Consider the following 13,794-nt stretch of genomic DNA (forward strand, 5'->3'; position numbering starts at 1 on the left):
AGATCTCATTTGACCTTTATAATAAGGTTTAACCCTAGTAGTTGGACTAAGTCCCTCTCATTTAGATGAGCAGACTGGTGCAGCTCAAACCTAGGTCAACAGTGAAGGAATGTTGTTGCCATTTGACAGCTGTTCAGTGGCTTCTGGGAAAATTGTTGGTGTTCTCAGTACATTTTCTAGTGGACAGGCACTTAACCTCAAGTTTACTGCCACAGTTTGCAGTGCTCAGCGGAAAGACAAATGGCTGAGTCATCAGGGAGACAGTGACTTTCTCAATACCGACTTTCTCCAAGTCACACTTGAGATACTGAAGGGAAAAAACCCAAAGAAGATTCAAAACAGCCTAATATGGGAATCTTTATAGTATTTAGAACTAGGTATCTTCCACCAGTTTAAAAGAAAAGGCACTTCACAGGAATGGATCTTCTGAGCCATTGCTAACAAATGCTCCAATAACCTTTGTGTTCAGATAACATGCCAGATCCCATAAAAGAAACTCACCATTGCCAATCTCCCTGCTCTAACAAGTGATGAATTCCACCTGCAGGTCCCTGTTATTTTGGATACAAGCAGGCTGCAACAATCCCAACTACTACCAGCAGCCACACCTGGAATGGCTTCTTAAAACTAATGCTTTACTCTCATACTGAATGATTGATCACAAGGTTCATTTTGACCTCATGCACTGTGAAAGAGACTACTGAACTGACAACTATGTATAATTATCTGCTTATCAACACCTCACTGCCCCAACACATACATAGGAAGAATACAAGGGCAAAAACAAGGCAAGGGGAAAGCGGGGACATACACACATAGCTCTCTTGCTTCCTCCCTGTTAAGTTAACATATACTGAAATCTCTAACCTGGAATTCAATGAAACAGCTGCCACAGTAAAGCTGGAATATCACCCTTCCTAGCTTCTGTCTTCTTCACTGGTATTTTCATCATCTCACTCATGAAGAAGCTGTATTATAAACTATCACATGGAGTGGTAGAAGAGTTGGCCTATTTAAAATTTAGATCCTACACTGCATGTTTATCAACATCCACTGTCTTTTCCGATTCCTCTAAGAAAACTGCTTACCACTGGGTACTAAAATATAGTACTTATCTCTATATTTAAAGAGCAGGAGATTAAAGATAAAACACTGATTAAGTCTAACCTTAATTAAGGCACTGATGCCAAGTTCAGCAATGGACAAAGCTTTGACTATCTGCAAAAAAACAAAAAACTTGTGTTGGCAACACCAGAGAGCCAGAGCAATAATTCTGTAACAAAGCGGCAGCAGAGCCAGACAGAGGAACATTATGGAAGTTTAGCTGAGAATCCTCCTGTCCCATGGCCCATTGGACACCGTTTCACTTTCTGCATTTTTACTTCATTAGCTCATAAACTAATGTCTTGCTAATAGCTATGGGGAGGGGAAAGATGCTGAAATGTTCTATATTATTTTTAATGGCATTTAAGACACACCAATTATTCTGCAGGCTCATTTAGCACCTAATACTAAAGATGCATTCATATATTTCTAGGAAGCAATATTATCTAAGCATCTCTAAAGATACTTCTGTTAACAAGCCTTGTGCAAGAGACCTGGATTATTGTCACAAAGGTGCCAGCCAACAGTGGGGACCAAATGAATTGTCAGACTTGACCAGCACCCTAGTGTGCCCACAAGCAAGAAAAGGCAGCCTCAGTCCTTCAGAAGGAAGGTATCACTGTCTCCCACTTGCATACAAAGTGGATTTATTTGTGAGATATGTTTAGGTGCTACCCACTTTTTGCCTTTCATCAACAGTAGGGACACAAGCAAGTTAGGAGGATTGTTTTCCCCATTCTTTCTTTTAGGACACTTCACATACAGTTTCTTTCAATGCCTCAACATTAAGCTAGCATCTGAAATACTAAATTTCTGTTTTTTCTAAGGAACAAATACATTTATTTTTTTCTTCATTTTTATGTCTTCTTTGGCTATACCACCCCAATAGTTCCTAGCACTTAGTTCTCAAGTCATTACCAGTAATGAGTGCATTGTTAATGTTAAAACTGCTTCTAAGGACAGCTGAGCTGTAATAGAGCGCCTTGGGTCCCACCCTGCCTGTGTACTTATGATTCCTAATGAAAGACAGACTGTCCCACACATGGATATGCCACTATAAGACACTCTGCCTTGGCTACCCTCCCACTCAGCAAAAGCAGCATCATGTTAGAAATCAGCTATATCATCATGCCTGATAAAGTGCCACTTCCTCCTTCATTTTCATCAGCAGTAAGAGCCAGTTGCACTTCAGGAAGCACACACAGTTTTCAGAGTACCACAGAAGGACTAAGTTCACTTCAGAGCTTCTCACAAAATTGCTTCAGACTTCTTCACACATCAAATGATGCCACTAGCCAAGAACAGCAGCATAGGCAATTTCAGCTCATTAGCGTCACTTTGTATCTTCTCCTTGATTCCATCCCTTAAGCCAGTTTAGTGCATCTGAAGACAGTAAGGTCCAACACAGCTCCGTGGATGCCAGTTCAGAAGCTGAGATTTGGTTTGGCTTCCCTGCCTACCCCCCAATCCTTTAATTAAGGAGATTAATTCCTTGGCTCCAAAAAAGATCAACCTTTTAGACTATTGGCTTCTTATTCTGACATTGAGAAAATGGAGTGCTTGAAACAAACTAGCTTGAAGCAGGTAGTAATGCCTCTTTCCCAGGGCAGTCAGAAGGAACCTCTTAATCAAGTTTTAAAGACGCCTCCTCTGCAACAAGACACTTTCCCAGGCTCAAGGGGCGGGGGGAGGGGGGAGAGAGAAAAACAAACAAACCAACCAACCAACCAAACACACACATTCTCTGAACAGCTTCACATCAAAAAAACCTGAGCACACAAATTCCACATGTCCGTGAGAGTGATGAGTTAATAGGAACTTATTAAAAACCTTCCCCAGATACCGTATTTGAGATAGATAAACATGCTTCAGCTTATCCAGTACAAAATCTAAGCATGTCTAGGTAGCACAAAGCAAAATAAGTCAGTGAAAAATGTGTTATTTTCAGTGACTCATTGACCCCACCTGCAGAACCCCTTTCAAACCTCTCACCCAATGGACCTTCAGACTTCACACAGATAGAGGAAATGAAAAAAGAAAACTTGGGGGAGGGAAAGAGGAAATCAATTTAACTTTTAACATTTCTTAGATGCATCAAAGGTCTCAGCCATGTAGTTCTATTAGGTTTCTGTGTGGATTCTTCTAAGATGTGTGTGGAAAAGCCTTCGCTGGGTTCACTGCATGAGACTAAAGAAAATGCAGACAATATGAATTCAAACTTTAATCTTCTTTCCTGGAAAGCCATCTTCAAAAATGTTTAAATAAACTATATATAGATGCTGGCAAGTTGCAAGGCTGAATACAAATCTCTGATCCAGTACAAATATTTTGCCATTCAGCTCATGAGAGTGCACAGCAGTATTCAGGGCTCTCAAACTGAACCACGGCATGGCTATACATCCTCACAGTTGGTACTAGTATTTGTAATATCCGTAAGGCAAGTTTATAAGCTTATTAAACCCAAAACACAGAATACAAAAGCTTACAATAAACACGGATGAAAAAGAAAAGATTAGAGTGTAAATGACAAAGAAAGATGAGATTAAAATGTGTGGGGTACAACATAGGTGGAAGAAAATTACCACAGGCATGCTTTAATACAGTACAACAATTTTTTTCCTGCAGATGCTGGATGGTCTAGACATACTTTCAAACAACATTCCTGGTAGTTAATCCCTCAAATCTGCTAGTGATTTCACAGAGTTGTAACACTACTAGCAATCTTTATTATGTACTTTTCTTCCTCTCCCTCCTCAAAAAGGAAATCAAGTGTGTAGAGTGTAAAGTGCATTTCATATGATTTGTTAGGAAGATCTCCTCCTGACTTAGGAATGCATCTCCCTTTAACATTAATGGGCAACTGCAGACACACAGAAAGAAGGTAACAGTCATTGGTGTTTCAGCCTTGGACATATTGGTGATTACTCCATGAACTTTTTCTTGCTCACCATCTGATCCCCTAGGATGGGGCAAACAATAACCACTGAAAAGAATTAACATTCTGCCTACATATTCTTCATTTTTACCACCCCAACAATGAAAATTCAGTGTTCAAAACGTGAAAGAAAAGTACACATGCAACCAAGCATCCTTAGCAGGCAAAAAGAACATACTTTTACATGGAGAGGAGGCACAAGACTCTTACAACACTTGGTGAAAGCAGAACTATTAAGACCGGGAGGATGGTGAAATAGGTAGCTAACAGCCCATGAAGCATTTAGCCACCTTCTTCTCCACCCTAATTGGAATACAAATGAAATTCATAGTTCCTTTGGCTTTAGTTTTCAAGGCCAAATCTCAGCTTATTGGTAGTTTCCTCTCTTAGCATACATGTCTTTCATAAAAACCAAAAATCCAGCATTGTCATATCAAAGATTTGCTCACCAGGATAACGTAAATTTTTCACAGTGTCAAGGGAAGATGGTGGGAGGTGGGTGGGTGTTTTTTTGTTTTGGGGGGCTTTTTTTGTTGGTTTGGTTTTTGGTTTTTTTGGTTTTTAAGAGGAAGTGAAGGTAGAAAGGTGTTGGAAAGAAGTAGAAGTAGAGGTTGGGTGAAAGCAATGTTAATATGATCAATACTGAACAAACACTTGAAGGGTTTTTACAGAGAAAGTTGCTTTAGTTGAAATACATTGTTCTTTGATTACAAAACAAGCCATGTGCTTTTCTACAGTCAGAAAAGTCCTTTGGTTTTGATAAAGTAACAGAAACCCTGAATACCATTCAAATTCTTATTAAAAAAAATCATTAACAATAATATTGCTTCCTAGCTATCACTGAACAGCTTTCCAGCTTCAGTCTGGGTTTATAACAAGTTTTCCTGAAAGTTTTGGCCATCTTACCTACTTCGCAACTCAGCTGTTTTAAGTAGTGCAAAAAATATGGGGGGCGGGGGGGGGCAGCATGGGAGAACACGACTTCACACATTGCCAAAAAGCATCAATCAATCAAACACACTTCTAACTTAAGTGACAAGATGCAAAGGATAGGGTGATTCAGCCATAATAACCACCCCTGACAACCCACAGAGAGGCACCACTGCATTAGAGGAGTCACAGCTGTACCAACCCCTCCAGGAGCAGCAACTGCATCTAACAGTTTGCCACAGTATATCCTGCAACAACCTCAGAGATCAGCATGACCTAGTTGGGCTAATGCAGGTAGATAACACTCAGATCCTGTCACAGATTCATTTTAAAAGGAAGCATGTGTCAACCTGAGCTTCATATCCTTTTTGACAAGGGCATATTACCTGATGGGGCTGTGAACTGGACCATCTGCTGTAGGAAGGAGCACCAGAAGTCTTGTTGGCTGTAGTTCTCTGCAAAATAAAAGATAGACATGTCAAATATTCACCAACATCTCTGTCACACACAGTCAGCTTCAGCAATCTCAATCACGTAAATTCCCATAGTAAAAACAAAAAAAAAACCCCTAAACAAAACCCTCAAGAAACCATAAATATGATACAGTAGCATTAAAATCAGAGATGAAAGTGTGTTGAATTTGCTACCAATGCTCTGTTCAGCCTTGGACCTCAGAACCTCAATTTTCACCCCAACTTCTGCATGTCACCTAGATTGCAAATTTAAATGCTGAGCCCTAACCTAAACTGGGGCTGCAAAGCACTACCTACCCTTCAGCCAGGTAATTTATTCAGATTAAGCAAACATGCTCTAAATTCACAATTATTCCAGAAAGGCATCTTTAGAGGGGTTTGTCTGCCTGTTCTGAGAAGCTATATCTGTATTTTTCCCTAACTCATAGTGATGTTTCATTCCATACTTCATACTAGTTTCATAGAAGCTGTTCTTAACTCATAGAAAATAAAGCAAAATTGCTCTTTCAGAATCACTTCACCTTACTCAAAAATGAAACTTGGATATTATTGGAATAGGTAATAAAAGAGATTAGTTACCTACCAACTTCTTTTTGAAGAAAAAAGACAGTCTTTATGATTTATCCCTATACTTCTTTCACCCACTTCCCTGTATTTATTTTCTGAAGCAGTAAGAAAAAAAGGCCCTACCGTGGACTTTCATATCCATATCATATTTCCATAGCCATATCATGTGTGTCACATACAGACCTTATAATCAAACTGTCTTTGATATTGTGGAAGAATCAATGCAATATGGTGTCTAGTAGAATACCACCAATTATTTTAATACACATTATCCCTGGTTTCAAAATTATTTTATACCATTAACTTCTACACCATTTAGTCCTAGTTTAGGCTAGAGCCTAGCATAACACAGAGCTCCTCCAGATCCACCCCTCACATATGTGAATTTGGTCCTTCTAAAAAAAACCCCAAAACACCACACACCACAGTCAGTAGCCAAATATCTTGCAAGTATATCACCACTATATTGTGTAAGCTCAGGTATTACAGAAACCTTGTGATGACAAGGCTATCTGTATCAGGAAGATCAGGTAGATTTGAGTTACCTACATGAGATCTGAATTCAAACAGGCTTTCCAGACACGAGATACTAATTTATCAGTATATTATGTCACCAGCAGGATGCTAATAGGGGGACATATTCATATTTGAACCATATGGACATAAATTATACTAAAAAATGCAAGACAATCCATGTGAGATTTATACCACAATGTAGTATACTCTTTGTAAGTATGAAAATAAATAGCTTATGGCTTTTAACACCCAAGGATATAGTACATTTCTATGCCAATTATAACCACTAGGGCTTATACATCATTACATATTCTAAAGCTGGTATGTCATTCCCACTAATGAGAAACAGCCACTACTGTAATTGTGCTTTTGCGTTAGTCTACCAAAAAGCAGTTATTTTACAAATTTAATTATTAGCATTACTGTATAGTGTATTTAGCTTCTACTAAACACCCTTAGAAGGATAGGCATTTTTTAATAGTCAGATACACCATGCAACAGAATAACACTTTCTTTTGATAGAAACCTCAGAAAACACAAACTGCACACAACGCTGATTTCGGTTTATAAAAACTTATGAAAACTATCTCCATCTGCTTCAGAAGAAAGACTGGTCAATCTATGAATAACAAGTTGTATAACAAGATAGCTGGAGTTTTTCTGGAAGCATCTGGAAGTTGTCTTCCAGCAAGATGCCCTTCCACAAGCACCACACACCTTTCTTAATTAATACATATATATAATGTATGTCTGCCTTTAGTATTGTCTGATAAAAACTGCATATTCCTCCTGTCTAAACACATAAATAGCAGTCTTGTTTCATTACTTACTCCAACACCTGTTAACCTCTAGGAGGTACATTCCTCTACAGCAGTCACTCTTTTGAACTCTTCCACCTCAGTTTCAAGGACATCCCAAAGGAAGATACCCCACAGAGAAACAGTACCGCAATATTACAGAGGCCAGGCAGCCAGCAGACAAATACCTCCAAAAACAAAGGCAAATCATTTTTTGTCTAATTTTACAAACAAGAAAGGGCCAGAGTCTCAGAAGTATTTAGAAGCTGACCTCCACCTTCCAATTTAAGAGGTAGGCACTTGAAAAAAAAAATTGTAAAAATAGTAGTATAAAAGGGTCTAAGATCAGCATTTATTTCCCTTATCCTCCCAGGCTTTTTTTTTTTTTTTTTTTCCTCCATTCATAGATCAATGAGTAGTATCACTTGCATGTTCCAAGGCAATCAAAATATCAGGTTATAGAGCAAAGGCTTATGCTGCTCACACACAGAAGCTTCTATATCAGATCATTTGGTGTAGATTCTGAAAGATCTGGAAAATACTTCCACCTGAGCTTCTCTCCAAGTTCTAAGGGAGAACAGGAAAAAACCTGAAAGCTAGACCACATCCCCTGCTTGTCTCAGCAGTTAAAATATTTGAGGCAGGTGACTTAAAAAACATGATGAACAAACTCCAAAAGCACACACATACATACATGCTCTCACTCCTATTTCACTGCAATCAGTAGAAATTGGACAACCACCTACCTTTAGGAGTATGACTCTTCACACCTGGCAGCCAAGATCACAAGCTAGACCACACTCTCTGCTGGATGAATAACTTTTGCATGCAGTTTGCACGACAAAGGAGACCTCAAGGTGTTGCATTTTCACTAGGTATTTTACCAGGGAGCACATGGGTTGCATTTAGTCCCTTAAGCCACATCCCTTTCTTCAGCTAAAATCACCCTCCTTATCACTCTTCCTTTTGAGAAAGGAGGAGCAGATACTCAGAACATTTAAGGACTCTCCCTCTGGCACAACTAGCACTTTAGTACAAGTCCTGGACATAAGCTCCCTCTCTGGTCTCGTAGAGCTCCCTGACAGCATCATTTGAAACATCTAAACCAAGCAGCCCACAGCTCTTCTAAGGCCACCAGCAAGACCCCACTCTTAGCTAATTTTATATCCAGCCCTTCTACTTTCCCAGCACATTTCTGCTCCTTGCAAGCTGTCTCTCAGACGTACGTAGGTATAAAAAAAACCCTCCCCAAATATTAAAAACTAATTAGGACTGACTGCTCTAATTACCTGCTTGTCCAAGCTGTTCCTTATGTCCTTGCCCCTCCTCCTTATTCCCCCCACCTGTGAAGAGAGGTTAAACTCACACAGCTGCAGATGACCACCAGTCCCTTTAAAAGACGAATGAAGTCCTGCTGAAAACTTTAGAAATGTGTAACAATTTTTACAGCAGACTGTACTTCTGAAGGCAATAAAACTGTTAACTGGATATGTGGGGTTTGGTATCTCAGATAGAAGTTATGGAAAAAAAGGAGAGAGGAAAGCTGGTGGTGTGCACAGTACTGCCCAGACAACAGTCGGTATGAGAGGAGAAAATCTGGTATAGATTCAGTGCAACGTGTGCTTCAAGCACATGGCCGGACCCAAGCCTGAACATGAGGAATGCTGATGAAACATCAGACTGCCTCCAAATCCCAGCAAGAGCAGGAAAAAAGTACTTTTCATAGCAATAAAACAGCACAGATTAAAGAAGAGCACATGATGCAGTGTATGTGCAAAGCTGCTGTTTTATATGCAGTTTGCAGGAAAACTGTTTTCTTGGAAGACTCCTACTACTGAACACAGTAGATAACATAGCAAGAAGCTAGAAAAAAAACTTTTAGGAGAATACATGGAAATCTGAGTATGGCTCAACAGGAGAGCTCATGAAAAGATGTGTTACTATTTCATTCTTGGGCTAAGGCTATTAGCGACTGTATACAATACAAGCCAAGATCACGTACAGTCCATAAATAATTTCTCATTAAGTCAAGGAGAGCTTCAATGTAAGGCCACACTTCAAAATTAGGAAAGAAAAGCAGAGCACAGAGAAAGAGTTACAAGTGTTACTGTGACAATATTTTTAAAAGCAAAGAAGACTATATTCTGATAACAAAGTCAAAGATCATAACCTATTCTACAGCCAAATAAACTTATAAAGCCTTCTGATGGGCATGGCAATTCATCCCATTAGCTTGGAAAAGTATCATAACATGGGATGAATTACTGTCTGGAACTACCTGTCTCTTTCCATCCACTCACTGGAGAGAGAGGCTAAGCAGCCAATTTGAGACATCTAACTTTGGATGGCTAACGTTAGCTGAAATTAAATCTACCCATACTCCATGTTCTCCTTCCTACCAAGGGACCTAGGCAATTTGTCCTCTTCTAGGGTTTAAAGGGTTATTATGGTAGCAAATTGGTGTGTAATCGGGGTACTTTTGAACTGCCTCGTGAACTGCTACAAACTGTGTTAATCTTTCAAATGCAGCTCACTGGTAAAGACATGAAGTACTGTCTTGACTTTCAGGACTCAGACTTTTTTGGCTAGGCGAGAATGCAAGAAAAGATTTTTACATATAAATAGAGAATATGTAATATGAAAGTAAATGGAAGGTAATACTAAACATTTAATCATATCAAAACCATTTTTTTTCAGAGAAAAAACTACATAGATTTATATCTGTAGTTCTTTGAGAATACAGTTATAGTTACATGATAGACATGTTATACTACCAGTTCCTGGGCTCTTCAATTTCCTAGCCTAAAATCTTGCTGGCATTCAGAAGGTATCTTGCTCATCAGTTTTACTGGAGATGATGCTTGTTTAAAGAGTATAGAGTCCAGCTGTTTATGCAAAGGCTGACATCAAAATCAGGATATATTTTGCACTGTCCAATATCTAGATTACTTTTTTCCTATTATTAGCTATGGAATTTCACTGATTTTTCCTTAAATTCAAAGATTCATTTGCTGGACAAAATAATAGTGACATCTGACAACACTGTAGGATGTTAAGGCACTGAAGTTCTTTCTTTGAAGTTTGCTTTCTTTTTTTCACGGAGTTTTGTATACCTGTGACTTTTGCTAATAGAAACCAGTAATGTTATGTTAAAAAGAATATTCAGTGGCTGCTTAGCGACAGATACAGGCTTTTGGGTTCACTTGTTTATTTTATTTTATTTCACAGCAGGAGTTTATGAAGAGAAACACAAGTGAAAAATAAAGTTTTAACCTCTCATACTATAAAGGGCTATAATGTCCTTTATGACTCTCCAGAAACAACTAGTGGGTGAAGTCCTTTTGCCATTAACCCTAGCAGACTGGGGGTGGGGGGTGGGATGGGCTGTTTTTTGAAGTATTGAGTTTTATTTCTTTTTACTTATTGAGCATATTCCACAACAATGCAGTATAGAAAATGACAAGTTATTAATTTCTATATACAAGTGAAATAGGAAAGGTGACAACTTATCTGATTCTATCTGATCAAAAATAGGGCTTAGAGGAATTACAGATCCTGAAATTTGAACCAGTAATACCTCTTGAAACAACATAGACTTCATGCCTACATGTCAATCCATCCCTGCCTCTGGTTTGGCTCCTTAAGCCTTGTTGATTCTCTGTGTGGGGTAAGACCTTGCACACTTAATGATACTAAATCCTTCACAGCCTCTTCCTCACAAATGTCATCTCAATGGATCAGAGGAGTCAGCTCAGTGGAAAGGGTCTCTCTGTGTTTCCAATCTGGCATCACACCTGGCTTCATGGGGAGACAAACCCCACTGAAGCCTGTTCATTACAGATGTGCCGCTCACCCATGAAGCCATTTTCACTCCTGTGCTATAAATACACACGATTCCTTGCTCCCTTTGAAACCTCATCCCATTTTTCAACAATACCAATACTACGCTGGAAATCCATAGCTAGTGCTGCTCCGGACATAAGACAAAACAAATTGCAAATACTTGAAAGATCCATGGTTTCTTCAATACCATACAAGTAAAATTAATTTTCAGGTTCTCATTCCTCACAGTTAAAAGTCCTCCAGAACTGCCAGGAAAACTACCTGCCTTCTAGTGAGACTAGCACTATGAAATTCCAGAGAGATGGATTTTATTTTTTTTTTGGTCAGAAAAATGAAGACAGAAAAGGTTGATAATTAGATTAATAACAGGAACATCATTTCATTACAGCTATGCAGCAGTTTTTACCACTTGATGGCAAACATTGCTGATCATGGGGTTAGGACACAAAACGAAATGTAGTGTTGGCAGCAGTGGAACGATGGTACGTGGCATGACAGTATGGTCTTCTGTTCCATGCAAAGGGCACATGATACATTCATAGCTTGGTGTAGCTTGGCAGATGAGTGAATATCATATGTCAAAGTAACATCATTGTTTTGCAGTGAGGAGATGATGCAGGAGAATCAAGTATGTTGTCCCACAGAAGTGTAAAATCAAGAAGGCGGCATTAAAAAAGCAGCTGATCTGGATACAGTGATCAAGACATAAAATGTAACAGAATTATGAGAGGTAAAGTTTGTAAGTAAGTTGTAAATGAAATACATTTATAAGTTGTGTATGAAAAACTGCACAGTGGGAAAACAAACTTTCCTTAAGATTGTTGCGCAGTGTCATCAGGGATTACTTCCTCTAGCTTACAGAAATCAATGTTATGACAGGAAGATACAGAGTAGGAGAGATATTGACTGAGCTGTCAACCAAAGAGTACATCTCTCTGAACCTGTGGGTTTGGGCTTTGATGAAGCAAATGCATTCAGTAGATGTTTTTATAGGATCTCAGGCACTCACTCAAAGTACTCACTTGCATTTTATATCCACTGTCTACTCTTGGTCATCAACACAATGACTCATAATTTTTGAGGTGAAATTGCCAAAAGTAGTATAATTCATCTGTTACTTACCCCAACAGTGGATTCTTGATTGTTTGGCAATTAGACATGGGCTCTGAACCATGGTGTAGGGCTTGTCATGACACTGTGATTCCCCCTCTTTTTTCTCTTTGTTCATTCCTGTTCACCAATTTAATATAGATATTTTCACACCCTGGAAGGAAAAAAATTCTGGACAAAGCCAGGGATGAAAATATCCTCTTTTCAGAAACTCTCTTTACACTTACCAGCAAGGAGTTTTGTGTTAAACAAAAAAAACTTCACTTCATGACCTCCCATATCCTACTTGATTGTTAAAACTAATAATGAATGTATTTGAAATTTCAAAGTATATCTTTGAATGGGGGTGACATCCACAAGACTTTAATATTTCACAAACCGAATAAGAACTGATATTAGAGATTGCACTACCCACTTCAAACCACATCTACCTTAGCAGAACTGGCTGGTCAAGCTCGAGCCAACAATACTGTAGCCATTAATTCCTTCTCCATTCCCATTTGTATTGGCCAACGAAGTGCAGCGTACTTGAATCACAAACAAGCCAGATGACTGTTACTGTTAGTGACAAGCAACAACTTCTTTCTTCGGAATTTTAATATGGTGAAAGAACTTCTCATCTCTGTGGAGATGCTACATACACCGTGATTTGCTGTGCAGTCAGTACTTCCTCCCAAAGCCAGAGAGTTTGAAGATAAGCTGCAAAGAGATCAAGGAACAACCTTCAAGTCTTCCAGATGGAGGTGACATAAAGTTGGCATCCTTATCCCATAAAATGTACAATTAAGAAATTGTAAGAAAGTCACAAGACTTGGAAACACGCAATAAGATAAGGAGGAGAAATCATCTCAGCTTGAGTGAAAAAAAAGAAAAACGAGAATATGGAAACATTTGATGCTTTGAGGTCAAGAACTCTCCCAAGCACTACTGAGAAGGTAGGGGAGCACATCACAGCCATATGAGAGATAATATAGTCAGAAAGTGGATTTTTAAAAGTTAGCAGCTGCTTCTGTGGAAAAAAGACTACAAGGTAGGAAGTAAGTATAGTATTATGTTGAGTGATGTTACATTATCAGCAATCAGTAACTTTAAACAATCGGTCAGGGAACGCAACAGTACTGATACTACCAGGACATCTACTCCTACTGAAAGAATTCACAATGAAATATAAGATGCATTATCAGAAGAACTTGGAACATATGACATCTTTTAGATCCTTTGGACTCTCACCATTTTCCTGAGTAAATGAAACACTGGGGCACAAGGAGGTATAGGGAACTAACCATAAAAAAGAGAGTCTTGGTTATGGCAGAGAGTGGAATGGGATTAGTTTTGTGGGACTGAAAGATGTGGCTTTCCTCAGAAGTTTGCAAAGGTCTGCAAAAATGGAATTAACAGGTGTGTGTTGATTTGAGACAAAGGAACAACACCAGGAAAGTAAAAGAATTTCATTGTAGTGAGAGCTATTCTCTTCCAGCAGCTATTCTGCAAAAGATATCTGTCCCATTAAAAAAGCAGA

General features: G+C 38.9%; 1 protein-coding gene across 3 annotated transcripts in view; it reads right to left on the reverse strand.

Moving 5' to 3' along the window:
- RBMS3 (RNA binding motif single stranded interacting protein 3) overlaps positions 1 to 13,794 on the reverse strand; it is a 724,729-nt gene that overhangs the window by 611,507 nt on the left and 99,428 nt on the right. For all 3 annotated transcript variants that reach the window (XM_030009264.2, XM_030009261.2, XM_030009262.1), the window contains exon 3: positions 5,356 to 5,424. In XM_030009264.2, coding sequence (XP_029865124.1) covers positions 5,356 to 5,424 — 69 coding nt within the window. The remainder of the gene's footprint in view (positions 1 to 5,355; positions 5,425 to 13,794) is intronic.

This window comes from Aquila chrysaetos, chromosome 3 (genome assembly GCF_900496995.4).
Source record: "Aquila chrysaetos chrysaetos chromosome 3, bAquChr1.4, whole genome shotgun sequence".
NCBI lineage: Eukaryota > Metazoa > Chordata > Aves > Accipitriformes > Accipitridae > Aquila > Aquila chrysaetos.